The sequence below is a fragment of the Branchiostoma floridae genome, chromosome 3 (assembly GCF_000003815.2).
Source record: "Branchiostoma floridae strain S238N-H82 chromosome 3, Bfl_VNyyK, whole genome shotgun sequence".
In the NCBI taxonomy this organism is placed as follows: Eukaryota; Metazoa; Chordata; class Leptocardii; order Amphioxiformes; family Branchiostomatidae; genus Branchiostoma; species Branchiostoma floridae.
Window position 1 is genome coordinate 12544112 of NC_049981.1, and position 19347 is coordinate 12563458.

Consider the following 19347-nt stretch of genomic DNA (forward strand, 5'->3'; position numbering starts at 1 on the left):
AAACCCTATTCAAACGATTTCACGTCGAACCTTTAGGCTATATACACTTTATCTGCACACTTTTAGTCGTATCAATTATATGTTAAATACATGCACTGAATCCATGTGGTAGTCTTTACACCTCCTGTCCACTAGTCTGCGACCGCGCTGTGACCTCAAATTTGACGGATTGCTAAACGAATTTTGTGGAAAAAGAACGACTTTTTTTAACGTTTTGTGTGATTTGTTGTCTTCTAAATCATACGCCTTTCATCTTGCATCACGTTAGAATTATAACATCACTTGTCGCACAAATCCAATTCCGGCGACCACCGTCTAGCGGAAAGGAGGCCTTAACAAAATCGCTGTGTTCTTTTTCCCTTTTTTTCTGTTACAAGCCTTTTAAACATTATCCAAACTGATCCAAACGCATAGATATACACATAGACGCTGTTATTGTTGCTCACCTTGTGGGGTCTAGTGGCACATAGGCCATCGAGCTTCCTAGCTGTTTCAGTGGCAGGGTATGGTTTGTACCGAAAGGTTGGCAGCCCTTTCCCTTAAAGTGTGCCTGTATATCTACTCGAACACACCCGGAACCACCAGTACTAATGAGTTTACGTCCATTTCAAAAGACGGGTGCAGTTACCACTAAGATGTCCTAAACCAGGCCAGATTAAAGCTAGCTATTAAAGTCTGCGTTTTCACATTATTACCTGTTGGCGATTTTAAGCGTTTGGTGATATGAACACATTGTAATCTATATTATATAGCTATAAGCACATATCACGCCCTACAACAACGCAGCAGACTAAATTTGCGTTTGACGTGAAAAGTCTTTATTCAATCAGACAATTCAAGGACATGAGCAATTTCTCTTCCAATAGGTGCAATTCTAAAACATCTGTGCTGTGCATATACTAGTGACTAGTATGTTGCGAGTTCCACAAATTCTAAGGCAACTAGAATCATTAGCTCATTTCACACAATTGTTACTTCTACATTTACGTGCAAAAACATTATTCAGTGGTGAATATTCATATTCCATGTTTGAAAGCCTTACTCACATTGAGGTCCAACTTTATGTTTACAGTATCTAGCAATCACTATTAGCCAGTAAAACCTTTACTCTTATAAAGTTACTTAAAGCTTGTGCTTGTAATAAATTGCAAAAAGTTTTGTTTGCAAGAGAGAACAATGTTTGTGACATATACTGTCTAATATAAGAGTGAATTTTGAAACTTGAAATGATATTTACAACAAAGGGAGTACAAACAGAAATTGACATAGATCTACAGGTAACAAATCTTAACTATTTGACTAGAAACACGATATCTTACACGTATTTCAAAGTATCTAAAAAAATGACAATAGATCTAGACAATTTTGTTATTGATTGCACTACAATGAAATGCATAGTTCAAAGTTTAAGTCTCTTCTAGTCCTTTTAAATCACATCACACTTTTGACACAAGCGTCCTACAATTTTGTGATGGAGAAAGATAGTCCTACGTTTTGAAACACATTGTTGACTATTTGAAATACATTTTTTGTGCTTTTAAGGCAGTCATTGTTTGTAGCTTTGATAATTTTTGAATTAGTTTATCATGATTGGTGGGGTGTTTTCTTCATGCAATGTCATAGGTCAAATGAGTAGGTAAAAATAATTACCGGTACTTATCATTTTTGAAACTTCCTTTTCTATACACATTTTTGTTGTTCAATTATTAACTATGGACGGTACAAAAAAAGGTGCAGCAATATCGCCACATGCATGCAAAAACACTCCCTTAGAGGGACTGCTGCTTTAGATATACATTGTACACTAAGTCTTAGTGAAATTTCTTAGTTTTGATTTCTAACAGTCTTTGAATCTTTGTTGTTATTTTTTAAATCATCATTAATCAGTCTCAAGTCTTTGTAGTATTTCTTCCTTTCCTTTTTCCACAATCAGATAAAAGTCATTAGACTCCTTAACCATCTTAAGAAGTCACTAAATCTAGTCTAGGTTTAGGCCATTTATGCAATGTTCCAGATGGACAGTATGTAAAAATGCTATGGTCAATGTTCTTAGCACTATAACAGTTTGCATTCTTTTTTTTTTTACTTCTGATAATGCATGTCTTTTCCTGTCATGGGCTCATGATGCACATCTAAATCCGAGGAACATATCTAATAATTTTTTGCACACACACACCTTTATCTAGTTTTACAAATCACGGCAATTCATTTTAAAGCCCCTAACACAGCAGCAACATTGATCGTCTGTTTTCTAGATTAATCAATAGTTTAGATTTCTCTGCTTCTGCTCCTTCAATCATGCAGTTTCATAACAAAAATCATGTACAACATGTATCGTTTTCATGATCAGTATAGTGTATAGTGTAATTAGTGTTCCATCCAGATTTAACGTAGTCCAGCTCTCTCTGCTTTTGCTTCTTCGATACTACTGGGGATGACTGCGTTGAGGCAACAAGTCACGCCAACAACAAGCATGATTATCCCTACTGATAACAGTAGGAATGACCACCAGTTGTCCTGAAATACAAACAAATGTGTGCAAGTTAGTAATAAACAACAACAAGGCTTTCTGGGTTATGGAAAGTTTGACTATGGTTAGAGGTGAAAACGTTCATGGCATAATATCTGACTAGTAAAGATTTTATGTTCATTTGGCTCAGAAACATGTGACAAGTAGAGACATTAAAATCAAAGAACCTTAGGAGGTCATCTAGCTGGACTGCACCAAATTTTCCTTAGAAATTGTGCCAACTTTGCAAATTTCACATTGTCCCTTGCGGTCACACTCACATGCGACATATGAGTAATAGGGCCTTCACAAGGAAATCGAATTAGCAGGAATCAAGCCGAACCAGCCGGAATGAAGTATTTGCAAACTTCGTGTCACATTCGGGGCCATTCGGGTGGGAATTCCAAATGCGCCTTAAATCCCCTTCACACGAGAAGGAATAAGCCGAAATGCTGTCAGAATGAAAATTCTTGTCTATTCCTGTGAATTCGTAGTGCATTCTAGACATTCTTACGGCATTCGAAATATTCTTTCGGCCACATTCTGGCAGGATTCGAGGTGGCTTGCCGTTTCGGTTCTCCATCGAATGAGATAAGAATGTTTCGAATAATGTTAGAATGCTGTAGAATGCGGTCAGACTGCAGTCAGAATAGTTAGATTACACTAAGAATCCACTACGAATGCCATTCGATATTTCTCCACTTCGAATACACCTCGACAGTTTTTAACATGTCAAAAACTTTCGAGCCAGCCAAAAAGAACGGGGACAAATATCTCGAATGCAGTAAGAATGTTTAGAATACAGTACGAATTGCGAGGAATTGCCACGAATAGGAAAAAAAATTTCATTCGGATGGCATTCCGGCTCATTCGTGCTCTCGTGTGAAGGGGGCTTAAAATATGTGGCCTCTACAATCAACATGGCTGCACCTGTAATGTCACATTCTCAGTTTCAGCTCCAAAGCAAATACAAGACAGCTTCGTTTTACTGAAAATATCAGTGTTGCCACTGCATCATAAACCAATGTACAAAGATTGAGATTAAAAGATTATTTTGCAGTGATTCTTCTATTTGGGTCATTTTGCAACTAAAGACCATGCGTTGGGTCTGACTGGAGTCTATTGGCCTCACTTTGTCAGTCCCTTTTTTAATCTGATGCAGTCAAGTGAGATGCCTGTTTTACTAGGTTATAAAGGTCAAAATGGTCAACATCTTGTTTCATCTGGACCAATATTCTGAATCAGAATGCTACCAGTACTCAACAGAAGAGTACTATGCCTAGTCATAGTTCAAAGGGGATGAGCCATATGATTGTAAAAAAGAAACTGAACGTTCTAAATAACTGCTATTTACTTGGACTGCGCTAAACAATTTTAGGTTTCAACCATTGTTAAATTGCAAGACACAGCATACACAAGGCATAAGACAGCTAGAACCAAGGAAATATGGATGCTGATTGGAAGATAATATCATTGGTAAGTATCAATGATCAATCACATAAAATTGATGACAGCAAGAAAACTCCCCAAAGTAAAGATGCAACATTCAAACTGGTAGGTGGCAGCAGCAAATATCCCAAACAGACAGAAACCATACATGAAGTACTTGAAGTAAAGACCTTTGAATAAATTCTTAATCAGAAATACCTATTAGATACTCTTGGGGGTAGCAAGACAAGACTCATCATTGAAGCCACACATAATAAACAGCTTTGTTTAGTAGGGAGAAAATTCTTACAGTTATGAAAGGGCAACATGCATAAAAAAGAACCTAATTTCATTTCAACATGTGCTTCAGCAAATGGTATGTTTTACTTACACTACATGTATTTAGCAAATGTAATCAGGGCCTTTCTAATCAAGAAAATATTGAAACCATGATTGCTATACAGGACTTAAAATGCATACCAGTGTAAGCATGCAGATACAAAAAAAAATATTTTGAGACCTGTTACTAATCTGATAGCCCAGGCCAGCTCTGCCAAAATGTAGACATTTGAAAATAAAAACATAAAAATGTGGACATTTGAGAGACGTGCAGCCACTCTCCAATCATAGATAACTGCCATTCTGTCATTGGTTGAATTTCTAATTGTGATGGACAGTCAGGATCAGTCTACTGCTCTGCTTAAGTCAAGATGAGACATAAAGTGAAGACAAACATTAAGACATGAAATGAAAGCGTTAGTAAGACACAACAGGCCAGCCACCAGATCTTAGCTCCTCCCATTAATGAGACAAGAGCAGACAGACACCAAACCGCACACGAGAGTAAAACGGTGTCAGGAAAACAAATGACCTCTCAACGCAATCCCGCCGCTTCGGCTTTCGCTGCCTCTATACTACTGGGAACCACAGCATTGAGACAGAAGATAATTCCTGTCACAATTCCTGCGATTCCGATGATGATGAGTAGGATGGCCCACCAGTACGTCTATTGGACGGAAACATGTCATCACGTGACTCACAAACAAAAAAATGACAACAAGCATTACGACAAGATGGAAAGTGAACTATTCTTTTCTGGCATGCAATAATATTGTGATGACAACTTCAAAATAAAGATAGTGAATTCAGGATGGCAATTTACAGTAAAATCTAAAGATTCAGAGAAGAAAATGTGGAAATGTTTAAAGACAATAGTTGTAAAAAGGACAATGCTAGATTTTATCAATATGTGAGGAGTACAAAATTGCAAAATTCTATGTTTCTTCTATGCAATTAGTTAACATAAAACAACAAAAACTACAAACATATCACTGACATGGAAATGGGTGAGCAAACAAGATAAAAACATAACAAAAACGAGTCAGTGAAATCATTCATAACACAATATGTTCTTTATAGGGTACTAAGATATTTTCAATATGAGGACAAAACAGATCAGGTTTTCTTATCACAAACCTGTATTAAAATGAATTACTACATGTATCTTAACTGAACAGTTTACCTTGGCCCAATCTGAAGCTCCATACAGCACTAGTTTCTTGATTCTGGCGAGTGGTCCGTCAATGTCGACCTCCCGACAGCGGTTAAGGTTGTCGCAGTAACCCTTGTTGTCATCGCACACGCTACCGGGCTCCAGCGTAAGCGGGGACTCAGCATTGAACTCTGGGAAATACTTGCTGCTACGGCAAGTTTCTGGTTGTCCTACATACATAAGGGAAAAGATGCTTAAAAATCAAGAGAATTAAACCAATGATCATAGTATAGTGATCACCTTACTAACCTACATAACCAACACAATACTGTAACATTATAAAAGAAGCATCCACTGTCTGAAACATAAATGAACAAACATTGTAGTAGAAAGATTGATTCAACTTCTTCTATTGAATTCCTGGATAAGTAGTCTGCACAAATGCTATGCTCATTTTTTGTGGTCACTTAGACAATTTTTCCAAGTGAACCTGTTTAGATCCAAAATTAGTTTACAGTCCTGTGTCTTAGGTTAATGCCTGCCTACCTTAAAAAGATGATAATATAGAGTCTATCAGTCTAATTCTCTTCTTACAATATTTTCCTAACCCACCTTGTTGTTGACAGCACACATGGCACAGTTCCTCCTCGTTGGTGCCATCAGAGTTCCTCTTACACTCACACCTGTCATACCCGTACCTACGGCACACAGACTCACTGCATTGCTGGAAGAGAAGCAAGAGAGCTTTCCAATTACAAATTAAACAAAGTTGTAACCACACTAATGCTATGGTGCGATGTGCTGTACTCAATATGATACATGGTAGATGCCTAAAGAGTTGTCAAAACTACATGTATTAAGAACAAAATGACATGATTGTACATTGCTCTGAGAGAGTCATCTCTTGAGAAAGTCTGTAGAAAACAAAGTCTCCCAATAAAATGACATGATTTCTACATACACTATTAAGCAATGTTATTTTCAAAGCTACATACTTGGCTATTTAACTGTTATTTTCTTGCAAATAGAAAATAAAAGTATTGTAAAACTGTTGTTTAGTATAGATTCTGAAGTAGCTGCCACACACTGTATCTTATACAACAGTTGAGAAATAATCAGTTTTGTAGTACAAATTGTACTGTATTTTGTTCCGTTGCTTGTGCAGGTACAAAACAGCTAAGGAAACTGTAAATTCATTTATTTCATAAATAAAGACTTAATTTCACCAGGGGATAATATAGGAGGGTTTTACAGTGTTTTACGTTTACACTACTGTAACTTACAGTAATACTCATACAAAAGAGTTGAATTATGCCATAACAATTTACTTTTTTAGTTCTCGGATTTTTAAAAGTGAAAATATAGTATGAGGACATTGCAAAGCCAGAGGGTGGGGAGGACAACTTGAACATGACTGTATAAACCACATAAAACTGAGTACACCAAGGCACATACCTGGCTTCATTATCATTATGTTTTTCCAGTTAAAGGTTTTTGGAATTTTTGAAAAGAATCCGAGAACCAACAAATCAGATTGGTGTGGCCTTATTCGTAATAAAATACTGGAAACAGTTTTTTTAATTAAGATATATTATACTACATTAGGTAAATGAGCTCACCCCATCGAGGCACACACGTGTTCCCTCACTACACATGGTAGTGAGGTCAGGTTTGGGTGCTGGGTCGGGGCAGGAGGAGCTGACACCGGAACAGTAGGATGTGTGAGCACACTCCCTCTCATCTGCACACTGGAAGCTGCTCGGGTTGTATGTACATGTGGTGTTGCAACAGGTTCCCTGGCTAGGGCTGAAGGAAATACAACAAAAACGTTTGTACAAATTGAAAGGTAACATATTCAGACAGATACATATAATGCTAACCTTCACATGGTCTAGCCTAACAAACTACTGCTTCTAGGTTATTCATTCTCCCTCAAACATATTCATATATAGAGCGACCAGCTCCTTGAACTGTCCTGCCACTTGCTACATAGTCTAATCTAACACCACAGGATATCTGCTACTTTGCCAGTAACCATGGTGCCAGTTGTCTGGTCCAGGTTCTGGCAATTTTGCCTCTTCTGATGAATTCACACTCATTTTTGTAGCAAGTTGAAATTATTCACACGACTTTTGGTGTATTTGGTGGTTCCAATTACATTTCTAAAGCCCTTGGGTCACACACTTGAGTTACATAATCCACAACAGCTTGTGGTGTGTGTTCAACTATAGCTTACCCTTTCTCATAAGTGCAGAAAAAGCATATCATCATTTATAAAGCCTTTGATATGACACAGACAAGGTTTGAGCCCCCATCTTTTAAATGAAAGACAAACTTTTCTACTACATTAAAGGTCATTGCACTAGTTGGTATTTTGCATCTATTATGTAGGTATTGCACAACAAAAGGCTGTGTATAATGTACCTGCAGATTGCGCCTTGTTTGAGAGTACATGCGATCGGTGAGCCCTCCTGAAACTGGCCGTTACAGCAGACATCCCCCATCCTGTCACACTGGTCCTGATACCCACAGTCACACTGCTCCCCTTCCTCAACAATGCCATTACCACAGATGGCACTATCAGCAGCTGTATAGAGGGAAGAAAACTGCATGTCAAAGGGCATAGTGTACTTTTATCATACAGTAATTCTTGCTTTTTTCACAGTGACTGCTTCATTACAAACTTAAATCCACAAAGGCACCAGTGCCTCCATTACTGTACAGTATAGACTATGGTGCAATTGAAATTTAATTACTGCTATCAGTACTTGCTTTTCGCCCATTCCTCGTTAAAGGGGCAAATTGCTGTCGCACATAAGCAGCGGGCCACAGTTTTCTTTAAAGACACAATGACTACGTATTTTGCCCTTTTCCGTTACAAGTACATGATAGTAATATGCTAAGCAATGTTTTCCCACCATTGTTAGTTGCCTTTTGGTCGTCCCGGGTAAGGTTTTGCTTAGAAACACGCTAAAAACACGTGTCGGAAATGCTATAAAGGTGAATATCGTGGCATTCTGATAATGAAAAGACGTTAGTTCTTTAAATTTTCAGTCATAATTTACATCAACCACTTAGGCCGGCTTGTCACGTGTTGATGAACTTGTCCAGCAGACGACCTTTTTACGTCAGATGCCGTTTTATTCTTGTCGCCAACTGTTGTATAATTTACGTTACCGAACTTCTGTTGGGTGTAATTCGCTTACGAAAAGACATTTTCCGATAATGTTTTCACTGTTTTATCTGCTAAACAGTGGTGTTGCGTAATAAACAAATGACAGAACACATAAAACACGAATGTTGGAAACATGACTATAACCGCCAATCTCAGGCCGTTTGTCACTTTTTTGATATAATTTACGTTACCATAATAAGTCCCTTAGAATTATAGAAAGATCATTATTTTTGTACTCATAGGAAAGAATGCTCCCAGATAAGTAATTGCCTGCAGAGTTAATCTTTCCAGAGCTGTTTGTTAAAATCTTATTTATCATTAAAAGCATAAATATAATTTACGTTACCATATAATTTACGTTACCATTTTTTTTCTTCAATATGTCATCGGATGTTCAGCAAGAGCACATCAACCAAAGACGTATTATCTGCTGTAATGTTACTGTAAGTGGGCTTGGCTTGCCATAGAGTCACAATGCAGTCTGTTTATATGTTCCTGTTTCAGTGAATTTTACGATGCTGGGACTTTTCATTTCTCATAGGAATGTAGAAATACGAGGGGCGAGTAAGAACAGAAAGAAACAACACCCCGACTCCCGCCGGGATTCGAACCCGCGCCGAACCCGCGCAGCCGGATCACAAATCGAACGTGCAAACCGTTCGGCCAAAAGGCTTAAGCCATTAGGCGTCTTCGGTTTAGCAGTCCTTGAACACCACTGTTACACTACTCCCCCTTTTCTTTTCAAGATTCGTCCTCGAATCTCCGAGATCGACATCCCTGTGTGGCACATACTAGCCTGTTACTCACAGGGCCGGCTTGGGAACCATTGTAGAAATTCAGAGGGGCGAGTAAGAACAGAAATAAACAACATCCCGACTCCCGGGATTCGAACCTGCGCCGAACTCGGACAGCCGGATCACAAATCCAACGTGCTAACCACAACACCAAAAGCTCAAGAGCTGTTGGCGTGGTCAGTTTGGCAGCGCTAGAACCCCACTGTTACAGGAACGATGTTCAAATGATAAACCTGACATGCACCAACTTGGAAAGATGCGGGTGTTTATATTGCTATCTGATGCTTCAATAATCAACATTACACGGAATGTATAGTACCAAGTTGAATAAATGTATATTGGGTTGGACTGAACCAAAATAAACCCCTGTTGTCAAAGTAGACTCGTCCAAGTTTGTCGTCATTTTCGCGCGCTTTTTGAAGATCACACGACTGGAATGACAGAAATTCATGCTCAACACTGACTGATGAAGTAAGGTACGTTTCAAGCATGTTTGTCTTAAATAGCAACAGAGATTATGATCAGCTAATTATGAAGGTCAATGTAGTCAAGATTCGTGTCACAGAAATATTTCTCGTTTTACACAGTGGACCCCTTTATATAAACGTACAGACGGCGGTAAATCAGCGACACTGTTTACGCTAGCGCCACGTTATCTACATTGAGGACTTGTCATTGAGTTATAAGCTCCATGATCAAAAGCATATGGGCTGCAGAAGTTAATAGCTAACTTAAGTTAAGACTTCACTATCATTAGATGTTCCGAAGTTTTCACCTTTGCTTGTTTAGGTTGGAAATCTTGTTAATTAGAAGCAAACTACTCTTTCAACCAGTCGTGACTGCACAGAATTGATGCACAGAATTGTTTTACATGGACAGACACATGGTTCAAGGCAGAAAGCTATTTGTGAAACCAATCCCACTCTATAAAGTCAATATCTATATAACGTCAGGCTTGTCATGTAATCATGTGGCATTAGTATAAAGGGACAGGCTGCCAGGATAACTGTAGAACAGACTGCCTTTACACATGCAGCTCTCTTTTGGAAAATTCACTTAAGGGTTAATGACCCGCCCCGAGGTGTATATGGTGTCATAACGCCTGGTCCTTTGCTATAACCACCGAATAAAACCACCGATGTGAGCGAAGCGAACGAGGTGTTTTTATGAGCATCGACACTGGTGCCGGTGTCGATGCAAATTGACACCGGTGCCGGTGTCGATTCATTCTGACCAATCAGAGGAGCGAAACCCACCTGCCTGGCATGGATCTTTGTGTTACGGCGTCATAACCAACGTGGAACGGGGCCTTCTGAATGGTCCGCGGCGCCTGGCTATATGATAATGTTGTTTATAGCCTTGCTCATCAACAAAAGCCTTAGTATACACATATTACACAGTTCTTTCTGCCGGTATTATTGAACCACATGATATAAGGTGTATGGATGGACATTTTGTTAGGTAGCACATTCATTCTATATTGATGTGACATTGTGTTTGTTCCACGAACAAAGATTGTCCTGACATTAAAAAATGTTTTATAAGAAGTGCGATAACTGGTGTTTAGTTTGTTGTCTTTCCAATATCGAAAGCTTGTGCTAGAAAGGCCCAGCCCATCTGGTGCATGTTGCCATCGCATCATGTCCTGCTACTCCCAAAGACTTGATTAAAGGACGCGAGGACGAAGCGGTTCTGACCTAGAGCGTGTGATTGCGTGAATCCTTTGTTACTTAGCATGTATTTAAATAGACCCCGCCAAGATAGAGACCTTGCATATCTTGGGTGTCTTTCCGCAGAGTCCGGGTGGGTATAGGACGAACAAGATTATACGGGTATTCCGGATAACAAAGATACACTTTTTTGCTACTCTGAGTTAGCAACATGAAGATAAGAGGTCCAGCATTATAGACGGACATGACCTGATCAGTTCAAATAGAGCCAGTATGTACACTATTCGGCTTTCCTCCAAATGTTAGAGATTCTGTAATTTACGTTACCACAGTTCATTGGCATTTACCTGTAGAATAGATATCGCCTGCTTCCAACCATTTTCATAAATATATTCTATCGCTCTTATCCCATCCTACAGGGTGAAAATTAAACAACTAAGTATTAAACGGTTTGTCTTCATATCAGAAAAAAAAATTATCTATTTACTTTTATACAAATGTAGCAAACTTAATCTAGTAATTTTGATGATTATTCCGAAACAAATGACGGCGGTTAAATATTTCTCATTGGCGTGTAATTTGAAGGTTTTGGGTTGGAAAATTCGCTAATTTGGCTGTTCTTAATCCACTATTACTTGCTGGAACATTTCTCTGTGTAGTAATATGCTCTTTATTACGAAATTGTAGGAAAGATGACATGGCCTACTAAAAATCAAATATCTCCAAAATTAAGCGTGTTAGCACCAGACAAAAATAGCAAAAGATAGTCGATATAAGTGGTAACAAGTTCATACCAGCAGGTAAGCGTTTTGGACAACTTTATTTTTTACAATTTTCTACCTCCAATTTTCCCAGTTAATGAGGAATGGGCGTTTTACAAACATTATCACAGCATATGATGATTGGCAATCTTGCTGCAGTACCAAGGAAGTCTACAGAAGGCCAAAACTCGACCTTGTCCTTTACCTTGCAAGACCTACATCATGTAAGCATACTTAATATCATCACAATCAATTCCATAACAGTTACTTCTTTTCTTTATGCTGGCCAAAGAAGGTTGGAAACACAGACACAAAACACCCTTAAAACAATACCTCCTTTTCGAAAGTAACAATTAAACGTAATCTTGGAGAAATTCTAGAAGACTTACGCCTGTAACACCTCTGTGACCTTGACCCCACGGTGCGTCGGATGCTGTCCAAACTGCAGGAGGAGAACTTGTTGTTGTTGTTCTTGTCGCCTGACGTGGCTTGGGCAAACATGATGTAGTTCCCAAACTCTCCACCAGGGGAGCACGCCCCCTCAGGATCATGCTAATCATAGGGGTAAAAGTAAACAAAATTAATCTAAAATGTCCCCACATTCAATGAATAAGCCATTGAAAAGACTCAGCTAAGACAACCCCATAATCTCATTTCCTTATTTGTGTGTGACCAATTTGCATATTTGAGACATGTCCACAAGTCTTATGCACCATACGTACAGGTGATCCCTAGCTGTATACATTAGTCATTAAACTGAATCTAAAATATCCCTGCAATCAATGGGTATGCTATAGAAATGTCTTAGCTATGCTCTTTTGACAAACCCTTAATCTGATTTCTTCACTTACATCAAATTTGCATAGTTGGGTTCTGTCAAAATTTAGGTCCTTGGTAATAATGCACCATACTTACAGGTGATCCCCAGCTGTGGCCGACTTCATGGGCGAATGTGATGTGTGACACTTTAGGTGGGACATGGTTTCCATACAGCTGCACTGAGACAAGGCCTGTGTTTCTGGACTGGTACCTCCCACTGTAACTCAGGTACCTGAAAAGTGTTAAAGATTATGATTGAACAAGCACTACCAGGATAAGTAAAGGTAAATGTCCTTTGAGGCTGAAGGGGCAGTGAGTGTCACTGTATTGGAGGGCTGAGTCCATCCCTCTTTTCCTCCACCTTCTGCCTCTTAAACTGAAGTACCTATTTATACGTGGAGTCTGGATATCTTATGAACAGTAAAGACCAAAGAACACAATGTCTAGCTAGGAATGCCAAGAACGAAATACATGATTTTTCGTCATGTCTGTTAGCCTAATATTTTGGCTATTAGAATTTGGACTTCACACAAAAGTGCTACCAGGTCAACTAAAAATTGGGGGCTTAATTTCCGCTTAGGAGAAAATGAAGGCTTTTGAAATGCTTTCAATTTACGATTAAAACAACTCTTTAGTACCATAATTTCATGGTACTGTTCCTCATCTATCTTTTTATTAATATAAAACATATATTTGCAGCTGATTTCACAGCAAAAAGTGACTGTGAAAAGCTTGGAAAACAAAACACCACAAATATATCAAAATTTACAGCGATAAATATCACCTCCATCAATTATACAAATTCCTGATAAATGATTACCTGGAGCAAATACTCCCAACCCAGGCCAGTCCCAGAGTGCCTTCAAAGTCCCTGTCAGTGAAGCCATAGGCCAGACAGTAGGGGTTGTGGTTGTAGTTAGACAGGAGGTCCAGGTAAGCTTCTGCTCCAATGTTATCCGGCCTGAAGGGGTTGTCAGTCTGCAGGGCATCCTCTGTGGTGTTGATCTAACAGAAATTAAACACAGGCAACAGTTATTTTTTATCATTACGTCAGTAAAAACTGATGTATTGTTTTCAGTTTGTTTGTTGTTCACCCAGGTGCAAGTTTATTGCCTGTTGAGTTGTGACCAGAGACTAGCACAGCAGGATGCAATGGTTGACCTGCTACCAAATGGCATGTGTCCAAGAGTGGAGCATATACATGTAAGGTTACAATTTTGTCAAGAATTTTACAAAAGCTCTTTAATATTTCAACAAGGTATGAATCTGCCGGCCGAAAATTTTTAGAGGTATATTTAAGTCCGAATCATTTTAGTGTTGGTCAATCGAAGTTTAGTTTATCCATAATGTCATTTACCAACGCAGATGAACTTTCATGCTAAGATGTTTTGGCGTTGGTTTCTAAATACAGATTGTACCAAATAACAATAAAGTACAGAGTGGGGCTTCAAACTACAGTAGAATACAAACCCTGATTCTTGTGACTTCTACACCATATCCCGTCTTGTCGTCCAGCACGAGCGGCCGGTAGATGGCGTTAACAGCTTTCACATGTGCTGCGAGCTGTGCCACCGCCGCCTCCCATGTACCGTAATATCTGGAACAGAGAAGGAAAAACATATGTCATTCTAGAAACTTCAAGGTAACATAATGCAAGACATAACATTTACCTTAAAGATCCCATGGTCTAGTACTAGTAACCTAAGAAACTCCTGCTGCAATAATTATTACTCAAACTCATTTAACATATATGGTGACCAGCGCCTAGAGCTCTGTCCTGCCACCTGCTAAATCATGTAGTTGAGCACCTCAGGATATCTGCAACTTAACCAGTTTTTGTTTGGAATGGAAGAAGAACAGAAAGAAGAAACAAAGCCAAAAATATATTTGTACTTACGCATAGAACTTGTGGTCCGCCATGATGTATATCTGGCACGTGTTCTTGGTCGGTACTGTCTGTCGACGGTAGCGCTTGTGGGGATCAGCGTACTTGTTGTACTCGTGGTCGTTAACCTCATTATCATCAACCTATGAAAGCATTTTAAACAAATCAAATTAGAGGCTACAATTGAAAAATCCTCTTCCTGCAATACATACATATTCTAAGATTTTTTCACATAACATCAGAAAAGGAACAAGGGGGGATACAAGATTAGTCATGTTTGGGACCACATTCTACCCACTGCAGCGCCACCTAGCAGTGGGAAGTCGTCATTACTGCCCTGAGGAATGCAGCAAAACTACCGAAACATTGGTGATTAATCCTTTTGGTCGTGCAACAAAGAACTGTATTTTTTACGTCTATATTCAATGTATGATCCTTTTTCATGTTTTTACTACATTCTTTAAACGTTTGAACGCCTTAATTACTTGGAGTTAGTTTTAATAAACTGTATGAAAAATACTCTTTTACTAGTTTTAGAAATAATCCAAGTGTGCTTTTTCAGCATACAGTAATTGGAATATTCTAATATACATGCCCCCAGGATTGCACTTATGCAAAATGATTGAAAGATTTCCTCATTACTACATGATGTATATAGTCTGAGTATATACCTCTTCGGGCGGGAAAACAGATTTGGGCTCGTGTAACGTATAGTCTCCGTGGACGCCACATCCCGTTTTGTGTCCAGGCAGGGGGTCCTCTACGTGCTCTGCCTTGTAAATGACGGAGTGGACATCGGCGCTCGTGTTGTAGCGTTCGGCGGGCTCGATGTAGTAGTCACCTTGTGGTGTGTAGATGAAGCCTTCAAACCTGCCATTGATGATGCTGCCATGGCACATAGTGGTGCCGGGTTCACCTACATTTTACAAACACGTGAGTCAAAATGTTTGCAATTTAAGATCGTAGTACGATGTTAAACCTTCAACGTTAACAGAATTTTCATAAGCATTCCATCCATACAGTGGCTTTATCATTCACAACATTTTTATCTTTATCAGCGGCATTTTTATTTGCACCAGTTTTATTTTCACATACTATAGGACCCCAACTCTTGTTTCGTACTGAAGGTTCAAGTATTTACAATATACAATTTCAACTCACAAAGCTTCCTGTCTATACATGCCTTTTCTTGCACTTCAGGTCATATACAATGTATGTACACAGGCAATAAGTGCCACTAACAAAAGACAGCGGACACTGTCTGAAACCTCTGACCATTTCCAAAATCTTATCCAGTTGCTTGAGTAGCTTCATACCTGGATGTAAAACAAGTCTAGTATGTTACCAAGTCTATTATCAGCTATGAATACTGACATACACCCATACTGATCAACCTAATCCCCAAGCAGCTCTATGCAGACACAAAGACAGTATACGAAGAGCTAAACAGTGTCCAACTGGAGCCCAGGGTACAACATTGGGATCTACCAGTATTACTGTTAGAGATTCAAACCCAGAACATTTAGAATTAAAAACCCTAGTACCACAAGCTCACCATGTCACTATTGTGTTATTAACTTGAAGCCAGGCACATGTATACTCATTCACCACTATAGATCTATAGACTGTTACTGTTAGATCTATCACCACTCACCAGCCAGATAGCCAGAGTAGATGTGAGACAGGTCTATCTGTTGGACACCATCGCTAGTTTCCAGTTGGAAGTCTTTACTGAACATACTGTTGTCAGGTGACAGTTGTAAATGGAAGTCCCTGAAATTAGTAAATCACACAGAGTTGAGCTAGAACTAGAAGAACTACTGGGTATTGACATTATAAAACAAGTACTGGAGTATAGGTTGATATCACTACACAGAGTGAAAATGAAAAAGAGTAATGTTTGATTATTAGACATAATGCATGAATGCATGACCATTTTTTGTTGTATATCATTTGTAATACTACAATATACAAAACCATTTTTGAGCAAACTGTTGAAAAACTATACATAACATAAACAATTACATAAATCATCTTAGTATAAATCTGAGCTTGGAAAACAAAATGATTGAATATTGATATGCAGCAATACTACTTTTTCTTTAATAATGAGGCAAAAACAACAATAACAAATTAAATTGCTTTCTACACAATATACATCATGATGTATATCATTTATTATCTCACATTTCAATCATCTTATAGATGAAAGACTTGGAAAACAAGTCACAGCATTCACATTTTGTACATTTTACTGTCCTTTTGGGGTGGGGGGAGCAGTGCATGTTTACTACCTTCCATGTGCAAAGAATGCCAGGTGCACATCCTCAGGCGTGGCCTCCCCCATAGCCGCCCTCTTGACTCTCTCATGTTTGGCCTGTAGAGTCTCTGTACTGTACCTGAGTCCTTCATAATGACTGATAAAGTCATTCAGTCTCTCACCTGCAGGAATTAAGACAGTGACAATCTTAGCAAAACACATTGTACTAGTATATGGATAATGCCCTTTATGTAAGAGTTAGAACATGGGCAAATAGGGTCACTCCGCCCACAAGAAGCCAAGGGTGTTTATTAAGGAACCCTGGAGTGGGCGAGCGACCCTATTTAGTATGGCCGAATGACCATGTTCTAACTGTTTTAGAACATGGGCAATTAGCTTGCACAGTGTGTACCCACCAGTGATGCAGAAAAAGTGTGATACTATGAAAAATGTGTGGTTTTTAATTCATGCAAATGAGTTCATAGTACCATTACTTTTTTCATAGTACCATACTTTTTCATTTCTGCACTATGGGGATATACAAATGCAGAAATGTTCACGGTGGATTTATGTTCGCGGTATTCGCGTTGGCCACTTCACCGCGAATTTAAAACCACCGCGAACATTTTTTCATGGCATTAAGATACTACAGTGCATGCTGCTACCGCGAAATTAAAACCATCGCAAAAAGTCCTTTTTCCGCTACCGCGAAATTAAATCCCCACGAACTTAAATGCATTTACAGTAATTGAAGGGCTCTGAAGGGTAGTGGCCATGTTCTGATACTTGAAAAGGTAAATGTTTTCGCAAACTTAAAATGACTAGTTGTGAACATTTTCCTTAATAGAAATAATACTTTAACACAAATTATATATGATTTGCATCCAGGTTTGCCAGAATGCAATTTGCAATCTGGAAATCTCCAGTTGTGACCTGCACGTTGCTGACATATCAAATGGTGGAAAAAGACATTATTATTGATCACATAGATATAACATTAGTTCTGTAAATGTATTTAACTTAAAGTAACAGGTAGAAAATGAGGAGTAAGTGTGATTGAAACAATTGGGTAGGCAAACAGAGGACAAAACAGATTTTCCCAGTGGTTTTAAAATTTTTGGTGAAGAGGTCACAGTGAAAACATCACATAACCGCAAAAATCTCAATATACAGTGCTACATAGCAAATTTTACTTGTACATGTAAAACATCTAAATAAAGTAAATGTACAAGTTTCGAGCCCTGCATCAGCTTTATCATTCATCAATATTTCCAGCAACACAAAATATGAAACAAATAGGCCGTATTATCCTAGATACAATGATATTTGATACTTTGATCATGACAAAGGCATATTTTTACATCCTGGAATATAATAATTTGCCCCCTCCCCACCATGATAATTTGCAAAAATAACAGTAAAGGCGAGTCGACCGACCTAAATTTTCACCTACCTGATGTGAACACTATGGTCGAAAGAAGGGCTGATAATAAGACTATCACTGCTGTCTTCATCTTTCTTCGTGATTTTCAAATATTAGTCAAAAACAAAATTTGCGGAACTGAAACTTGACAGTGCAACAAGGAGCACCTGTTTCGGCAAGCGCAAATCACCGCCGCCGGATTCTTGGACCTTACAGAAAGCGTCAAGACAATATGACTTTCTTCACTCAAGTGCTAAGATGTTCGCAGCAAACTTAGAATCGTCTTGACACGACGTGCGAAAATTTAGAGTCAATTTTAGTCGCTGACAAGCCAAAACATTTACATGCTAGTCAACATGGCCGCCGCCCAACATTGTTCTCCGGAGGGTCTATTGGGGGATACGGAAATACCAGTTAAAATGGGGGTTTCAAGCACCTTGTGGACTATAAAGATAAAGATATCTTTTGTGGGCAAATTGGGAATCAATTACCTTTTTTGCTGGATATGTGCTATATGATGTGTTTTTCTTCTTCCTATTTATTATCGTAATTTAATAATGTTAATTTTACCCCAAAACACTCAAGCAACTGAACATGATTGTGGAAAATCATAAACTGGACTGATTTTTTGGACGTTTTTATCTGATATGCACAGTATGACAGAAGTATCAATGATGGATAATGTTTGTTTTAATAACATTTTCTAATATTTGATTTAACAAACTTAAAAAGTTTTCTATGTCATTGTGTCACACTATAAAGATCTATAAAGACATTGTTGCTTCTTAGCATAATATAAAAAGATGTAGTTATATAGCTTACAACTTATACCCCAATGCAGACCCTTTTGTTCAGACTGGACAGGTTTTCCGCTGTCCGGTCAGGATGGGCTTTTCCCCGAAAACCATTACCTGCGCTCATTGCAATGGAATGTGTGTGGGAGTATGTGGGTGGTAATAGTGCCATAACACCTGTTACTGTTAACTACCTGTTTGCTTACAGCCAAAATAAATCAGCATAAGGCACCAGAAGCAAGTCATGATTTACATAAACCACCCACAGATTTCTGGGACATGGTTTTTCAGTTATTTCATTAAGCACTTGTATTAAACATTCATGCAGACTTCCGAA

At 38.6% G+C, this 19347-nt stretch overlaps 1 protein-coding gene across 2 annotated transcripts; it reads right to left on the reverse strand.

The window, feature by feature from the left end:
• Positions 1-797: 797 nt before the first annotated feature.
• LOC118411340 (disintegrin and metalloproteinase domain-containing protein 10-like) lies at positions 798-18615 on the reverse strand. Of its 2 annotated transcripts, XM_035813563.1 has the most exons (15): positions 18247-18614; positions 16828-16975; positions 16188-16306; positions 15205-15449; positions 14546-14676; positions 14119-14245; positions 13469-13653; positions 12745-12880; positions 12219-12381; positions 7854-8016; positions 7049-7235; positions 6042-6153; positions 5460-5659; positions 4809-4943; positions 798-2517 (listed from the first exon to the last, which is right to left on the reverse strand). In XM_035813563.1, the coding sequence occupies exons 1-14, from the start codon at positions 18305-18307 to the stop codon at positions 4812-4814; spliced, it is 2109 nt and encodes a 702-aa protein (XP_035669456.1). In that variant the 5' UTR covers positions 18308-18614; the 3' UTR covers positions 798-2517; positions 4809-4811. The 2 variants fall into 2 exon arrangements, with proteins under 2 accessions (XP_035669456.1, XP_035669457.1); XM_035813564.1 differs by lacking the exon at positions 4809-4943 and having other exon boundaries at positions 18247-18615.
• Between the last annotated feature and the right edge of the window lie 732 nt (positions 18616-19347).